Source organism: Heterocephalus glaber, unplaced genomic scaffold (genome assembly GCF_053883595.1).
Source record: "Heterocephalus glaber isolate CG9 unplaced genomic scaffold, H.glaber_assembly_v1.0 deba00001457, whole genome shotgun sequence".
Lineage (NCBI taxonomy): Eukaryota > Metazoa > Chordata > Mammalia > Rodentia > Bathyergidae > Heterocephalus > Heterocephalus glaber.
Genome location: NW_028258305.1, coordinates 18,562,236 through 18,579,238, shown reverse-complemented (window position 1 = coordinate 18,579,238; position 17,003 = coordinate 18,562,236). Strand labels below are relative to the sequence as shown.

General features: G+C 35.3%; 1 protein-coding gene across 48 annotated transcripts in view; it reads right to left on the bottom strand.

The window, feature by feature from the left end:
- The window catches only part of Nrxn1 (neurexin 1), a 1,121,547-nt gene that overhangs the window by 565,103 nt on the left and 539,441 nt on the right, over nt 1-17,003 (bottom strand). For all 48 annotated transcript variants that reach the window (XM_087216047.1, XM_087216049.1, XM_087216063.1 and 45 more), the window contains one exon: nt 2,199-2,321. In XM_087216047.1, coding sequence (XP_087072173.1) covers nt 2,199-2,321 — 123 coding nt within the window. The remainder of the gene's footprint in view (nt 1-2,198; nt 2,322-17,003) is intronic.

Genomic DNA, 17,003 nt, shown 5'->3' with positions numbered 1-17,003 from the left:
GTCTCTCTAGTCCTATCAGTGTCATTCCTCATTCTTTCTTTTGCCCAAAACTCTCCCACATACTCCCTCACCTCCACCCCTGTACTGGGAATTGAACCCAGGTAGCTCTGAGTTACATTCCCAGCCCTCTTTATATTTTGAGACAGAGTTTCCCTAAATTGCTCCAGCTGGTTTTGAACTTGAGCTCCTCCTGCCCCTGCCTTCTGAGTAGCTGAGATCCTAAGTAGGCCTTCCTCCATACTTTTATCTCTAAATCATTCTTTCTTTAAAGCCTAGTTCCAGTATTATTCATTGGTTTAAACCAGCACTGAAACCAAGTTCCTCAATCTATCTTCTGAACTCTAAGAGTATGATTTCCTTCTGTAATCAATCAATACATCACATAACTACCTTATATTAGCAAGTATCATCTGAATTTTATAAGTATTTCTTACCCTAATAACATGATGTTATAGCTTGGAAAGAATTTAGCATACAGCAAAACACTTCTTAGGATGATAATGAATACAAAAGAATAGACAAAGAGTCAACAAAAGAACCAAAAAAACCAAAAAACTAAAACCAAACCTAGGCTCTCTTCTCAGTTCTGTAAACAACAGAATTTCAATGAAATGCACTTCATCAATCCTCTTTGAGTACATTTCCTCAATTTTAAAACTGAAATATATATGCTGCCCTATCTACTTCACAGGGCTGTGTGCTTTTGACAGGAACTCAGAGAGTAGAGAACATTCTGCGGCGGTTTTGTATGTTTTTGACCCTAGCAGTTCTTTGGTTGATACCTCTTGATCTTTATTTTAGACCTTGTTTATTTTCATCCCTTTGGATAAAATTTTAATGTTTATAAAATGAATATTAACCTAAAAAGCAATCTATTTTTCTTCCAAGAACTGTCCTGACCAAAACTATCTAAACGTCAGTGGACACTGTCTTGCCTAAGCCCTGTAAAAACTCTGCTTCTTCCCTTCAGTTTAGATGACTCTAGCAGTCTTTTGACACTTGGCAGTCTTGGACAAAGGCGTATGGTAACAACAGTCTACTTGATTTTCTTCCTCAGAGAATAAAATTGCATAACATAGCTGTGGCTTCTAAATGCAGATCTGCACATGAGCTGTTTTGAAGACCCCTGCAGACTTATGAAGCAAAACAAATTACTGGGCTCCTCCTGAGGCTTCCCATGGTGTGAGGCTCTGAACTCTTCCTTTAAAGCTCTTCAGGCGGTTGTGAAACAAAGTAAATTTACACAATAAAGTTCCACAACATGTAGAAAAAACATTTGGAAAGCCATAGTGAGCTGATGAAATGTAGGCTAGTAAAAGGTCTCTGAGTTGGTAGTTCCTTTATTTGAACTCTCAAATGACAGTTTCAAAAGTTATAATCCCATACAAGCTATTTCCACATTGATAGACTTGACCATTCTCTGAGCATGGGGACCTCTTGGGATTGGATGCAGAGCAGACATGTTTCCAAGGCACAAGGACCATCTTGTGCTTTGCAGAGAGATAATTAACACAGAAATGTTCTCTACCAAAGAAAAAGGACCTAATATCTCAGTGGGTCATGTGCTTGGATTTATTTCAGAGAAGATAAAGGTGTGCTGATTTCTCTTTCATTTGTCTTCTCTATGTCCCTAGGGTGGATCTTTATAAAGCTCACCTCAGCTAGGACTCTATGAATTAAGAATTGAACTTGACATCTTTAATATTGGATTTCAATCAACTGAGCTAAATGACCTAAAATGATCTATTATATGATCATATTATTGAAGTTCATACAATGGAATATAAAAGTAGTTCACCTGACAGAATGTCAGTTTATCTATCAATTTACATAGAAAGTAAAAAGTAGAACTTTCTTCTTTTCATCATCAAAATACATAAGAAAGAAAGAATCTGAACACAAATTGGTATTCACAGGGTAGCTTCAATATTTTATGAGGCACTAAGATATTTATCAAGGCACTAAATTAAAATCTACTATAATTTCTTCTTGAATTTTTAAAGGACAAAGAATACGGCATTAAAAAATGCAGTTCATTTGGAGAGAAACAGTTTTCAGATTCCTTATTAAATGAAGTTGTTACTAAAAACTGGAATTAAAAATGGACTGTGCATATAAGCTTCATATTCTGTGCCAACATCTGCCACCTGCAAGAAATGAGAATGTCCACAGCTTTATGGTAAGAACAGGACATATACCTGTCATGGCCTGTTGATCATCCACCGTTAACTTTAAGCTTTTTCCTCGACGAACCACACGCACAGTGTGCCATTCATTATCATTGAGGTTATAGCCAGCAAAAAGGGTCTCAGGACCTTTGCCTGTAGAATATGCCAAACAGTCATTATGGACACTCAGAATCAGTCAAGCAAACGAACCTCATAGAAAGTGAGAGAAAGAGACAAAGAAGGAGGGAAAGCAAGAGAGAGGGAGGAGAGAGAAAAAAGAGGAAGAAGTGAGAGAAGAGAAGAGAGACGAAAGAGACTGGCTGGACCAATTTTCAAGCCCATTAGAGTCATAGCAAGCAAGGAAAATAACTAGTTAACAAACATTCAGGTGTGACAATTTAAGAATCTTTAAACATTATGCATCAATTTAAAACAAGTGAATGAACCTGTTGTCATAAATAGGCACAGTCAATATAGCATTGGGAAGCCTCCCAACTTACACATACACTTTCTTTAAAGGAATTACCCAATTTTTGCAATGACCTCTTTCTTGCTAGTGAAGAGCTTAGCGGTCACATAATCTCTGAGATAAGTGACCCTCGGTCCTTAGTGAGCCATTTTCAGTGAAAGGACAAGTGGCGGGTTGGACTCTACAGTGGCTCTGGGTGCCATGCTGAGAGATCGCTGCTCTTCCGTTCTTATGTCGTGTAACTCCAGCATTCACCAAGATCTTAGGTTCACCGGCCTCCCATATGTGCGCATTATTCTGTGTAAAACCCCTTCTTCAACCATGGACCAATATGCTACAAATCTCAGTGTGTGGTGGAAGACCTTCTGCACAGGGGGTGAAAGTTCTGACCTGGAGAAAGCAGACTGAAACAAAGAAGGCCCAGCTGGGAAGGGCCTAGTGTGCTGTCAGGTGGGAAAAGCAGTATTAGAAGGCAGGGATTACCAGCTAGATGACAAAAAGAAAAACATTTTTAAAGGCAGGTAGTATAGACAGCTGAGAAAATAACACCCAGTGCATCTATGTAAATGTACAGAAATAAAGTGTAAATATAAATAGAGTTAGAACAGACCTAGTATTTCAAAAAGGTATTTAGTGGAAATTTCTGAAATGACAAAGTTGGACTATGTTTCTTTTCAACTTAAAAACAAAGGAAGGAGGGCCGAGATTTAGCTCAGTGGTTCTGCTGCCTGCCTGGAAAGAGCAAGGTCCTAAGTTTGATCCCTGGTACCCCCCCCCCAAAAAAAAGAAGAAAAGGAGGGAAAAATACTTTTGATGTACCTGAAATTTTTATTAAAATAACTATTTCTATTAAGCCAATATGATTCATTTAGAAAAATATATTAAAATATGAGGTGTGATAAAAAATACAGTGAATGGTAAACTTTTTTTAAAAAATTAGAGGAAAAAAATATTACCACTAATCACCCTCAAAATTCACCCTTTGTTTCAAACACACTTATCCAGTCTTCTTGCTACTTTCTGAAGCAGTTCTGGAAATGAATGTTGTTGTTTATGGATGTAGTTGTGCTGTTGGGGCTGCCTGGATAGGTTGAATCATTTCGAAACGTTTACTTTTCATGGTCATTTTTGACTCTGAGGAAGACCTAGAAGTTGCACAGTGCCAGATCTGCTGAATAAGGAGGATGAGGACTCACCATAATGTGTTTACCAGCTTCCATTTTCACTGAACGGCATTTCACAACAGAATTCACCATATTTTTTTATCATATCTCATAAAGACACTTACAAAGCAGGACTTTCAGCAGTGATTCAGAAAGTGACAAGAATGATGGAATAAGTATGTTCAGAATAAGGGAGAGTCATTTGAGGGGGACTGATGACAATGTCTCTTCCTCTATAATTTTTTTTCCTCTATAATTTTTTAAATTTAACTGTATATTTTGATCACCCCTTCTGTATATTATTTGTATATTATATTATAAGTGTCTCTCATGCCTTTTTTAAAGTAAACTTGCTTGTACATAAATTAACAAAGAAAACAAATTAACCAAACACTTGACATCATTAAATTTCATGACTTTTGGGCCTGGGATTTAGCTCAGTGGTTTCACTGCCTGACTCACAGGCACAAGGTCCCGAGTTCAATCCCTGGTACCAAAAAAAAAAAAATGTCATGACTTTCTACTGATTGAGGATCAGGAACAGGGTTTGAAATTTCTTTAAAGAAATTCTAGTGGCAAGACTGATGTCTAAGGGTCATGGAAGACCATGTGAGACTACAAAGATACAATCCAGTGAGTAGGAGGAAGAAAAGAACGGACAAAAAAAAAAAATAAAGCCAGGGAAGCAAGCAGAAGAAATATGGGGCATCCATTCACAAAAGATCACTGTTTGCTTTATGAATTCTGGGTTATCCACACAGCCCTGGATTTTTCTCCTGTGGTGTTAATAAACCTTGTCTTCTTTGGCTAGCAAGCCCCTGGAGTTTAAAATTAGCCAGTGATATAAACTAATGTTTGCAATGTGAATTCACAATACCAACCACCATTAAGCTTACAACTCATCTTTTGCTTCTTTAGAATCGTTATATTGCAGATCCAGATACATGAATAAAACTCTTCTGGACAGAACAATTTTGAAAGGTTGAATACTAAATAACAAGAAGAAGCCTGTTAGTTCAGCAACTGCAGAAATGCTGTGAGACCAAATGTTGAAAGCAAGTTCCAAGATCAAAGGAACTCTTTCTAGTTTCAATAGTGGAGAAAGAGGCGCTTAATAACTCTACAGCTACTGAGCATCCTACTGGCAGCTAGGGTCATCCTTAGTTTTGATCTTTGAAAAGAGAATATATCATTTTAAAGTTATTTTTATAGGAGAGATATTTTCTTCTTATAAATGTGTGTTTTTGAAGCTGATTTTCTCCTGATCTTTTAATTCTCAATATGTTTTGTCAAGTAATAAAAGCATAAGGATGATATCATCATTATACCTCATACTGGGCTTGATCTTGCATTACAGTCATAATGCTTAATCTATGAAACAACTATTTCCATAACAACAGGCACAAAATCCAATTAAAAATAACCCTTTGGTTCATAAAAATCTCTGTAGGCCAACTTTAAGCTTCTTTCTTGCATTATTAAAAATCAGAACAGATTGATTTTGGAAGACAAGCATTTTAATAATGCACTTAATAGTCTCAGTTCAAAGCAATGTTACTCATGGCAACATAAAGTATAATAGAAAGCACACTGGACTTGGAGTTAAGATTACGGTTGCTAGTCCTAGATTCCCTACTAAAAGAAGTTGAGGGCCAGTGAGTGCTTATTATGTACCAGGCATTTTCATCTTTATATTATTATCAATTTGTAGATGTGGAATTGAAGGCTTAAGAAGCTAAAAAGTACTTCTCTCAAGGTCACACAGCTAAAGAGTGGTGGAACAGAGTGTCCTCCTAGGTCGGACCTCCTCAAAGCCTGCGTTCCTTCCCCCGCATTAGCCACCCTGCTAGTCATGAGACCCTTCTGCTATCTCTCAACTTCTCAGTTTCACATCTAACTGAGGGAGTATGGAAGACGTTCTTTGCAATGACTTTCGTCATTGTTTGCAATGACTTTCAATGTGCACTACAGAATCATCACACTGTTAGGAAAACCTCCATACCTCTGCATAAGTTCTGGTGAAAAAAAAAATCTTCAAACAACACACTCTTTATCTCAGGATGCTGAAATGGGTGTTACTAAAGACACAATATGGGTGAGGGGCCATCAGTTTAGGACTAGTCTCTATCTATACATAGCAATTTGTTAAAATTCAGCTTCTATTCATGTCAATATCTCCATCCATAAAATGAGGACATAATCTTGCTTATCCATACAGTTCCTTAAGAATCGCACATTTTCATAGAATTTTATGACATATGGAATTGCTAAAGTACGATGACCTCCTGTTGACATTTTGAGTTGGTAGCCATTTGCCCTACTGTCAAAATGTTAATAGAAAACTATAGTCATTGAAACTGTTAATAACCTGAATTCCTTTCGGCATATCAAAACATATCTCAATGATGCTAACACCTTTCTCCCAAAGAGAATACATGTATGAACTGAGTATCTGTGGTCTCTCAAATTCATATGTTGAATTACTAAGGCCTAATATTGTGGTCTTAAGAGATAGGGCCTCTGAGAAGTAATTAGGTTCAGATGAATTCATGAAGGTAGAGAAAGAAGAAGAGTCACAAAACATCCTCTGCTGTGTAAAGACACATACTCAATGCAGCCATCCACAAGCCAGGGGGAGGCCGTGACCAAGAAGCACATCTGTCCACACCTTGGTCTTGGATTGCACAGCTTCCAGAACTCGGAGAAAAAGTCTGTTGCTGACACAGCCTGGTCTATGCTCTTTTGTTATAATAGCCTCAGTAGGCTGAGACAGTGTGCAATGTTTTACAGACTTTTAAGAAAGCTCAAAGCATTGTTTCTTAAAATCATCATTCCTCATTTTGTGGGGAGTTGTTATTATATGCAATTTTATACTTAATTCTTACTATAACCGATTTAAGCCAGTAAGTATTATTTTACTTTTTTATTTAAGAAAGAAAATATAGAAATGTCAAGTGAATGATTTTAAAACTCAGAGGCAGAAGGGAATGCAGTTAAGATTGGGATTTTTGAGATCTTCCATTTCCATTAAAATGTCCTAAGGAAAGATAAACTTGAGTCATTTGTATGAAAATGAACTCACCTTAAAACCGTAATGTTAAGTGAAATAAATCAGACACATAAGCTTAAATACTGCATGATTTTCCTTATATGAGAAACCCAAAATATCAATAAAGAGCAAAATAAAAGACAAGTGATAGCACATAAGGAGATAGATATTTTGCAATTGGGAAGAGGGCCAAGAGATGGAGGGGGTGGATGGAAAAGGAAGAGGACAAAACCCAATTAAAATGTGTTATGTACATATACCAACTCCCCATGAGGAATGTGATCATGATATTCGCCAAACATGCACTACTAAAAATTGAAAAAAAAGTCCTTCCCACTGAACATGATAACCAGGTAGTAAAAAAGGTGCAACGAGACTGAATACCCAGAACTAATGATTCACCAGGCTGGGTCAGAATTCAGCTCTACAGGCAGAGGTTATTTCAAAGAATCTGAAGGGACAAGAGAGGTATAGAAATCCACTGAGCCATCTACAAAGAAAGAATATGAAGTCCAAAGAGATCAGACAAGATTTCCATGGTCATAACTATCTCATACAATAGAAGATTCCTAATCTCCAGATTACCAGTCAAGTGAATTTAAGACAAATTTCTGCCTAACATAATACGACCTGCTCAAAGAACAGCAAAATCTGATTCTATGATGTGCTCATCCTATTTGTTCTGTATCAAATGAGAAAACTAAGCAAGAACAAATACAGTTTAGTAAGAGTATCAATTCTTTACAACAGAGCTTAATTTACACTAGGGAATAACTGTTTCTGGTCTGTGATATTATGTATCTGGGTTTCCTCATAACTGTGCAGCTAGGTCTATTGATAATAGATAGAAATAGAAATAAAATTTGTTTTTCTTAATTCAATTCAAATTGACTGTCTTCTTCACAACATACCACCCCTGCATTCCAAGTATCAGGCAGACAAAGGACGGGTGCATGCATTCATGTGTGCCTGTGTATGGGGGGGGGGCGCATCTCTAATTGCTTTCTATCTTCATTTCACATCAACTTGAATCATAGGTCATTTTAAACAATGACCTCAAAAGAAATAGCCTGGTATAGTTTGTAGTTTTTCACTATAGAAAGAAGTTGTAGAAAAAACAATATTGTCCTTAACCTGCCTTTAACCAATTCTGTCACCTTGAGCAAGTAGTTTTTCTTCCCTGTTCCTATTTTATGTGTAACATGAGGATGATGGGTAAGCAGTTTTAAGAAATACTTTCCTGTGGCCAACTTTCACATTGTTATTCTTGGAAGGATCAGACATCTGTAAGCTATTTTCCCATGTTGCAGCTAAATGAAAGAGTGTACTGTGAGAGTGAAGTTCTCCAAATGTATGGTATTTCAATTATTATTATTATTATTATTATTTCATCATTTGTTTCTTTCAGAGGCCAGCATAAAAAGGCTCCTCTGAATTTCAAATCAGATTAATCCAGATGGACACAATGATACATGCTAAAAAATGTGTTGCTTGCTTTCTATACCCAAATTTTAACTCTTATCTTTTTGTCATCCTAACATCCTTCAAAAATACAGCATCAAAAAAAAAAAAAAACAGCATCAAAGAAGGAATGAGTAGTCGGAAGCAAGTATTCTCCCATTTTGGGGACAAGTTTTCTAGGACACTAAAATCACAGATCAAAAGCTTCTGTGGTGAAGTAGTGCAGTGATCTTTGGGCAGCGTCTCCTGTTAGTTATCATTTTCTCTCATGCAAGGAGGAGGCACCAAAGGTCAGTGTGGAAGGCTGGCCCAGCAGCTCTTCTCTACACTCCTTGCTCAGGACAAGTAAGTTTGGGCAATGTGAAAATTCAGGTGCTGAACTGGGGGAGGTGGTTTTATCATTATTTTTACATCACTAGAATGATTTTTCCATATGGAATCTTGCACAGTGAATATCAAAATAAACACGAAGATGCCTCCCTCGCTTGTTAAAGGAGGCCATCTTGCACCTGCAGGCTACCACTACCAGGAACCACGGACTCTGTTGAGAAGTCACTGAACTGGGTGCTCATTCTTCTCCTCAGAAGGATGACCTTCTTTATCAGAAGACTCCAGCAAAGACTTTTAAAAGTAATTTGTAAACAACACTTTACTTTTAAAATCCCATGTAATTCATGAAACTGACTTTGTAGCTGACGATTTAAATACTATTTTCCAGAGGTTAACTCATCAGTGCATCACGGTACACAGGTACCCAAAGCTAGCACTCTTTGTAGGTACTATGATGACCTCTAGATACACTCCCTTTCCTCCCTTAATGACAAGCTCCAGATTGGTAGACCGCTCCTGGAGACTCCCTAGGCCTTTTCCTCGAGTGCCCTCTAAGTTGGCAAGTAGAATGCTTTCCCTTATTTTCTATTAGGGAGCTCAGACTTAGGATTTGTGCTATATTCCTGAAATTTGAGTTTCTTTTCTTTCTTTAAAATTTGTGTATTGGCTTTCCTCCTTAATTAATTATTTGTAAATTATTTTTAATCAATTTAAATTCTATGTGATAGTTTGAGGACAAATTATGAAGTAAAACTAATAAAAAAATACCTTTCAAAAGATGTGTGAATAATTAATTCAACTCTTCCCTCCAGATCACTCCATGCAAGGTTAGTTGATCTAGCTCAGTCTTCCTATTTACCTGAAGATTTGGTTTATCTGGGGCCTGCTTAGCATACATCATCCAAGTAACTGTCTTGCCCAATCACAGAGCTTTCTTTGATATCTGCACCTTTCCTGATTGCACCCTATTTCTAAATATACAACAATCCTCTTCTAACACATTTTAAACAGATCTCCTGCTTCAGGTAGCTGAATCAGTAAAACCTCTGAACCACCTCACTGATGTGCAGTGTTGGAAGCAGTGCTGAAGCAGGTGTGTTTTTATGTATGCCTTCTTACATTTGGCCCAAATGTAAATACTCACATATTTCAAGGGTCAAAAACAGGGATAAGAGAAGAACCTTTAACTTGGGTGAAATTTAAAACAAATGCAGATTCAAAAGCAGATTTTGCACTTTTTGGTTATGTAGGCTTCAGAAAGTTAGTTAGCTTTTTGAAGTTACCCTCCCATTATCTGTAAACATGGGCTCAGACCTCTCTACTTCATGGGTTTGCTGGAAGAGCTAAAGGAAATCTGATGTATGTGTATAGTTTCAGTCAATATTCTATAGATACTTTTATGAGAAAATTAAGTAAAACTGGTATATGGGTTCTGCACACCACAAGGCCAAAGATGTTTGACAGTTGGAGATGATATATACTATGTATAAAAGTGTGTACTCAAAGAAATATACACAAATTTTGAGCAGAGATACTGCATAGGGTAATCTTTTGAAACAAGGCCATCCACAGTCCAATTTTTTGGAGCATTTTAACTTGAGACTTCACAGTATTTGCTTTTCGTTATTTAGTTCCAAAAATATTCAACATAAATACCTTGCAAATGAACCTGGAATTGGTCAATAAAAATTTGTTTAATACTGTTGAGGTAAAACAAGATGCACATGAAGTTAATTTTAGATTCTTCTTGATAGAAAACCCTCTGTGTAAATATTCTGTGAAATATTTACACTGTTCTTTGAATATGGTGGTGTGGGGGAGTGGTGTAAAGTAATTGAGAAAAATAAAATAAAGATAGGAAAACTTTGAAGTAATGCCAGCAAAGACCTCCAGAAGGTAGCTGGATAGAAACAGGAAAAATAAACCTATGCCAGTTATATTTGAATTGTTAAGACTTTTAGACATGTGCCACAAGACACTCATAGCGTTTAGGCAGCCATCTCCCTCTTGTGGTACATTTTAAAGACACTAACTGCATAAATGGACCATCTCTATCAGATTCTCAGTCCCTTAATCATCAAATGTAAGTAATTTCTCTTTTATGGCACTAGTTAGCTATTTCAATAGTTAATCATCTTGGTCCATTGAACAATTTATTGAGCATGAGGATTCTAATAGGTGTTTCTGCGAAGTCATCACCTAATCAACTACATCGATTGACAAGAAGGTAGAAATCCATACAATTTGCATTCTAGGGCTGATCCATTTTATTTCATTCTTCTCTCTCCATTTTATTAATAATAGCTTATGTTACATCATCTGGAACAAAGATTGACATCACAATAAAAATGGATTTTAAAGTTTCTATAGTTCTGATATACATTCTGAAAAAAATACCGGAATCATCTTATACATATAAATTAATTCTATATTTATACATGGATATTCAATTTTTTAGATGATTAAACTGCATTCAAAACCCAGTAATTGAATTAGACAGAAAAAATGCAGCACCATAACATGTAAGAATTATGACATTTTAAAACTGAATATTCCATATTATGTCTGAAGTTTATCCCACTTAATTAAAATTACTTCTTTTAGGTTGCATGGTACTCCTATCCTACTTATTTAGTTTAAAATTATTTTCTGCCAAACACTGACCTCAGAGTTGGAGGAAACACATCCTAGTACATGAGGCATCAAGACACTTTTTCGGTAAAGGACCAAACATTGGCTGGGAAGCCATGTTATCACCACTGCTGTTACTTAATTCTGGTCTTTAATGTGAAAGGAACCAAAAATATACATCTACAGATGGATGTGCTGTGTCTTAATCTAACTCTATTAAATAGCAGACTTGCCTGTGGACAGCTGTCAGGCCTGTGTAAGACACAAACAAATAAGCAAACAATGGAAAATCTCCTTTCCCATAAACTTTTACACTGAGTGTTAAAGAAATAATAGAAAATAGTTCAGAATCAGGAAACCTATTTGAATCATTGTTGTCATTAATTCTAGCATTACCTAATTGGTGCTAACTAGCCTTAACTTTTATTGCTTTTTCTCTTTTCCTCTAAAAGGAAGATAATCACAGTAAGAACTAAAAGCAATTTAAAAAGGTTTTAAGTGACATAAATCAGTTAGGCAGGTCCATTCACTTCTAAAATCTAGAATATATTAGTTTCTTTTCCTTTTATGCAAATTTAGAAGATTTAATTAAAAAGCCTGGCATCTGTGTGTTTGCCTATGTGATTGTGTGTATAAAATCAGGTTTCTATCTATATCAACTGTTCCAGGTACTACCACGTTTTATTTAGCAGTTGGCTAAGCCTGTTGTGGGAGGCAGGGCTCTGTAGGAAGCTGGACACAGGCCTTGTCAGTGTGACAAGCTAGGCTAAGAAAGAAGCCCTCTGACCCAGAGCAAGAGCAACCACTGCTGGATGCCTGAGACACATCCTTGGTGGTAGCAGCTCCTATCCGTACATGACAGGACAAGTCTCCCAGGTTGTAATGATGACATTCTGAGCCATTTGACTTCATTCTCCTTTCTGGTTTTTAAATAAATAATTACTTTAAAATAACCAGAACTCTGCTTTATCTTTCTCAAGATTATCTCTGGGAATGAAATCTTGTTTTTAATTTCTCCTATGAATCAGCTGCAAAGACTTAACTGCAAATTGGAATTAGCCTTGTAAATTGCACTTCCAGATTCTTCTTTCAGTAACCCCTTACATGATGATGAGCTACACAATTTGCAGGCTCAGGGTAAACTGAAAACCTGGGGCCTTGGTTCAAAACTAAGAACCTCAAGATTGTGACAGCAGAGCATTAAGCATAGCACAGGTACTGGGTAACAGCATGAGTTGCATACTCTTGAAGCCAGTTCTGATTAGGAGTATACATTTGTGTTTATTTCTTAAATTTTTTTCAGTAAGCTCTACATTCAGGAAAGCACAGTCAGAACTCTTCATTTATCCACGTAAGAGGCAGAGTAGAGTCCCTTTCCCCATACTGTCTGGGGGACCAGGGAAGCTGTCCCCAGTCTGTCTTGCTGGCCAGGCCTGCTGCCAGCCATGAACACGGACTGGTGACAGACCAGCAGGAGCCAGAAGTTGAATGACATACTCAGCCTTGTAACTCCTTCCTTTTCTCCTCTATTTCTCCTCAAGCTCTCCTAAGTTAAGCCAAGGATGTATCCTTGAAAACTACTTAGGATGTCTGTATAAGGAGTTATTTGCCTTTTCTTTACAAAGAAATATTTATATAGATCCTAATGGCAAACACATTTCTTTACCCTAAAAATATTAGAACTACTCCTCCCCAACTCAAATGTACTTTGAGCAAATAACATACAGCAAACATTAAACTTGGACGTCTTTTTCAAAAAGGAACACTAGTAACAGAAAAAAAAGTTATTTATGAACTTTTAAAAACCTATAGGAAAAAACAGTCACATGCTAATCACATTGTATTCATTTTGATTGGGTTGTTTTTTAAATCCATCCTTACAAAAAACTTTCTAAAATGTGCATATTTTCATCTGTTGCAGGAGTTCTTGTGGGTTTGTATCCCAGTTCCAGTTACTAACTGTGTGACCTTGAGAGAACTTTTTTCCCATTCTCTGTGCCTCACGCTGTATTCTTGTTACATAAGCTGATAATACCCGAAAGTCACAATATAAATGGGTTTAGTGCATTATAATACCTAAAAACAACATCTGATGTATGGTAAGCTCGAACTATGGTAGTAATCATGATAACTATTCCAGTATTACATTTTCAGTATTATTTCTTCTCCTAAAAGAGTTTTAAAATCTCAGAAAAAAATTACTATATCCTCAAACTTAATGCCTTGAACATAATCATTCACAAAGTATTTATTGAATGGGCTTATTTCTTTAACTCTTGTGAAATGTTTTATTTTGAGGAAATTTCTGTTATTAAAGTATGCTAAGTAAAACTTAATGAAAAGTAATTCCATCAAATTTTAATGCCTTCATATACAAAGAAATATCAATAAATACAGAGAGACTTTGTCCTTGTGTTTTTAATTTAGAAGCACTTAATCTGGTAAATCCTACTTTTGGAGAAACTGGGTGACTCAGCTGTTTGGATAATTATTTGCATAGCCTTTTTGCTCAATTATGTTGAAAATAAACTTATGAATATAGCCCAGGAGAGCAAAATGACCAAGGGCAGCAGTCAGAACCTTCTAAATGCAAATAAATTACTTGGTTTAAGAACTGAGGGAACTCAAGACTTAATGAGTATTTAAATGAGCACAAGAAAACATGGATCTTGTCTGCAGGAGAAGCTGAACTTGGAGAACTTTTAGAAAGGCCCTCCAGGGACTCTTCTGCCATTTTCCTAAATCATAATAACTATATAATATTATTTACATAATACGTTTCAGCACTGTGGGTGTTTCACTTCCTGTTCCACTTCGGGTTAAATATCATGGCTCTAGGAAAATGAATAAATGAACTTTAAATCATCTAAGAAATATTGGGCATCTATATATTTGACATTGATTGTACCCATTTATGACAGACCAGGATAAATACCTCTAATAAATATTTTTTGAGGTGAAAAACATACATGTGAAGAAACATAATTTACCTTCCAAGAATTATAGTTATACTTACAACACAGTAAAAAATAAACACAAATTAAATAAATACATTACTACAAAACGTTTTAAAGTAGCTGTTTTAAAATCTAATCTAGCTCAACCGGCAAATTTAGGAAGAAGCATAATATATTAAAGCTAATGAAAAGTAAAAATTTGGACTGTGATTTTATTTTAAGGAAAATTGTTCATTTCCAAGAAATGCTTACCACATAACAGGATAAAGAGCAGGAATAAAATTAAGTACTAAAGAGTTAATTTGTTTTGAAATCATCGTGAACTGACAATGTTTTCAGCATTGGTGTAATGTGTAAGAAAGGATTATATTGAGTTACAGTAATAAACGTGTCTTATGCAATACCTACACAATCCAACCTGTATAGATGAAAAAAATTAAAAAGCACATAGGTACTAACCTTATGAATATTTACAAATATTTAAATTGACAACCTATAAAGTGATGAATTATAGTCACAAATGCAATGATTATTTAATTAAATGAGTTATTAATTGTCTGAATATTTATTATAATAGCTTTCCAAATTATTTTTATCACAAGGTCAACAGTAATATATATTCTTGATAATTCAGAAAAAGTGGCTTCATTTGGGATTACTTTCCATCTCATAATAAGTTAAATGTCACTAAGTATAAGGCTGAATTCGCAAAACTTGGCTCGCCTTTATTATTTTGGGGATATTCCAGTAAAAGCTTTTTCTAAAAATAAGAAACCTATTAGAAAAACTAAATTTAAGTTCCTATCTTTGATAAGATTTTAGTTTTCCCTTCCTTTCTTTTTACTGGGAATTCATAAAACTTAAAAATAATTCTTAAATATTTATTATAAACTTTACAGACATGTTTTCTTGAAGAAAACTTAAAGAGTATCTTGCCTACATATTTTCTATTTTTCTTCTACAATTACTGCTCAAATGAAGACCACAGACAAACAGTACATGATAAGGCACTCACCTGTCACCTAAAAATTGGAATAATTTTTTTTCAAGAGATGATATAATGATTGAAAAAGACCCTTTTATTTTCACTTTAATACTGTAAGAACAGATAGTGATAATTCACTTTTTAAATCATCGTTGGCTTATTTACTAGGCTTTTAGTCAGTAACAACAGTGCTGATTCCATTTGACCTTTCGTTTTAGTAATTAGAAAAAAAAAATAGAATTACCTATTAGCATGAACCTGTCTTTGGATCCATATCTTAGGACACGAATGGTTCGTCTTACTAGCCAAGAATTATCTTAAAAACGTAGTTGCCCAGATAGAGCACTGACAGGTAGAAATTAAATCTTACACAAAATTAACCTGATGTAACTAAGAAGACAGTGTGTAGAGGTTCCTTGGAGCTTGTCACCCAAATGCGGCTTTCTGTCTGACTTTCTTAAGGTGTCAGGACAGAGCCAATAAGGCGACTTGGCACACAGTACATCTGGAAACATCTCCTCATGCGTGGCTTGTCTAATCTAGCTTATGGTACAGGTTTTGTTCACAGGTGTTAAAAATCAGCTTTCATTGGAAGAATGTGGAACAAATATTTTAAAAGAAACTTATTGTGACTATTTTGAAGATCAAAATTTTTGAGAAACATAGTCTTTAAATACATTTAAAATGCACACATCATATTAAAATATATGGCTTAGTGTAAGTTTAGGTTACCCTAAATAATGTTTGTTTCAACTGTATCTTAACAGAGCAGTTTTAACCACTTTTGCTTCCGTAAAATGCAAAAAGGAAAAAAAATCACTGTAAATATTATAGGAAAGCAATTTTGTTTTGGTGATTTCTTCTCAATTTCATAATTTATAACTTAAAAATAATAGATGCTTGGGCCAGGGATTTAGTTCAGTGGCACCACGCCTGCCTCGCAAGTTCAAGGTTGTGATTTCAATGCCCAGTACCAAAAAAAAAAAAAAAGTTTTGTACCGGGTTCAAACTTGGGACCTTGCACTTGCAAGGCAGGTGGCAGAACTACTGAGCTAAATCCCCGGCCTCCAAAATATTATTTTTGACTGTAAAATTTGTCAGTTGATTTACTGAACTGAATTTTCAGGTAAAACTCAACTTATGAATGCAGAATCTACTAACACATTCCAGGAATCTCATACTATATGTCACTTTCAAAAAACTTTACTCTTCTAATCTAATCTATTGTTACTTTCCTTAGTATTTAAAGTTAAATGTATTTTAACTATGAAAACAAAATTGTATATATTAACGGTGTAACTGTGATGCTTCAATGCACATACATATATCAATGTTCAATAAACAATAAATCATATTTATCTTCTTAAATGAGTCATTTCTTTATAGTGAAAACTTTCACAATGCTTCTATCTTGAATGTACTTTTGTTTATGTTAGTGTAATCATTATTACTTTCAAACCCTATCATTTTGCCTGTTTCAAAGTAGTAGGTGAATACCTCTGCATTTTAAGACAACACTTGCATACTTTTAAAAATTCATTTTTATTTTATTAAACCAAAAACTATTATAATTTATGAAAAATCCATAATATCCATTTTTGGTCATGCCACTGTAAGTACGTTGATTCTAGAATGTTTGAGTTTTAATTTTTACATGCTTAAACAACTCCTTTGCCCCTATCCTTCAGATTCTGTAACTGTACATGTGAATTTACATTGAAAATTTCATGATTTCAATGTTAGTTGATTTTGTTGCATATCTGATAATTAAATGAGTAAATTTCACTAAC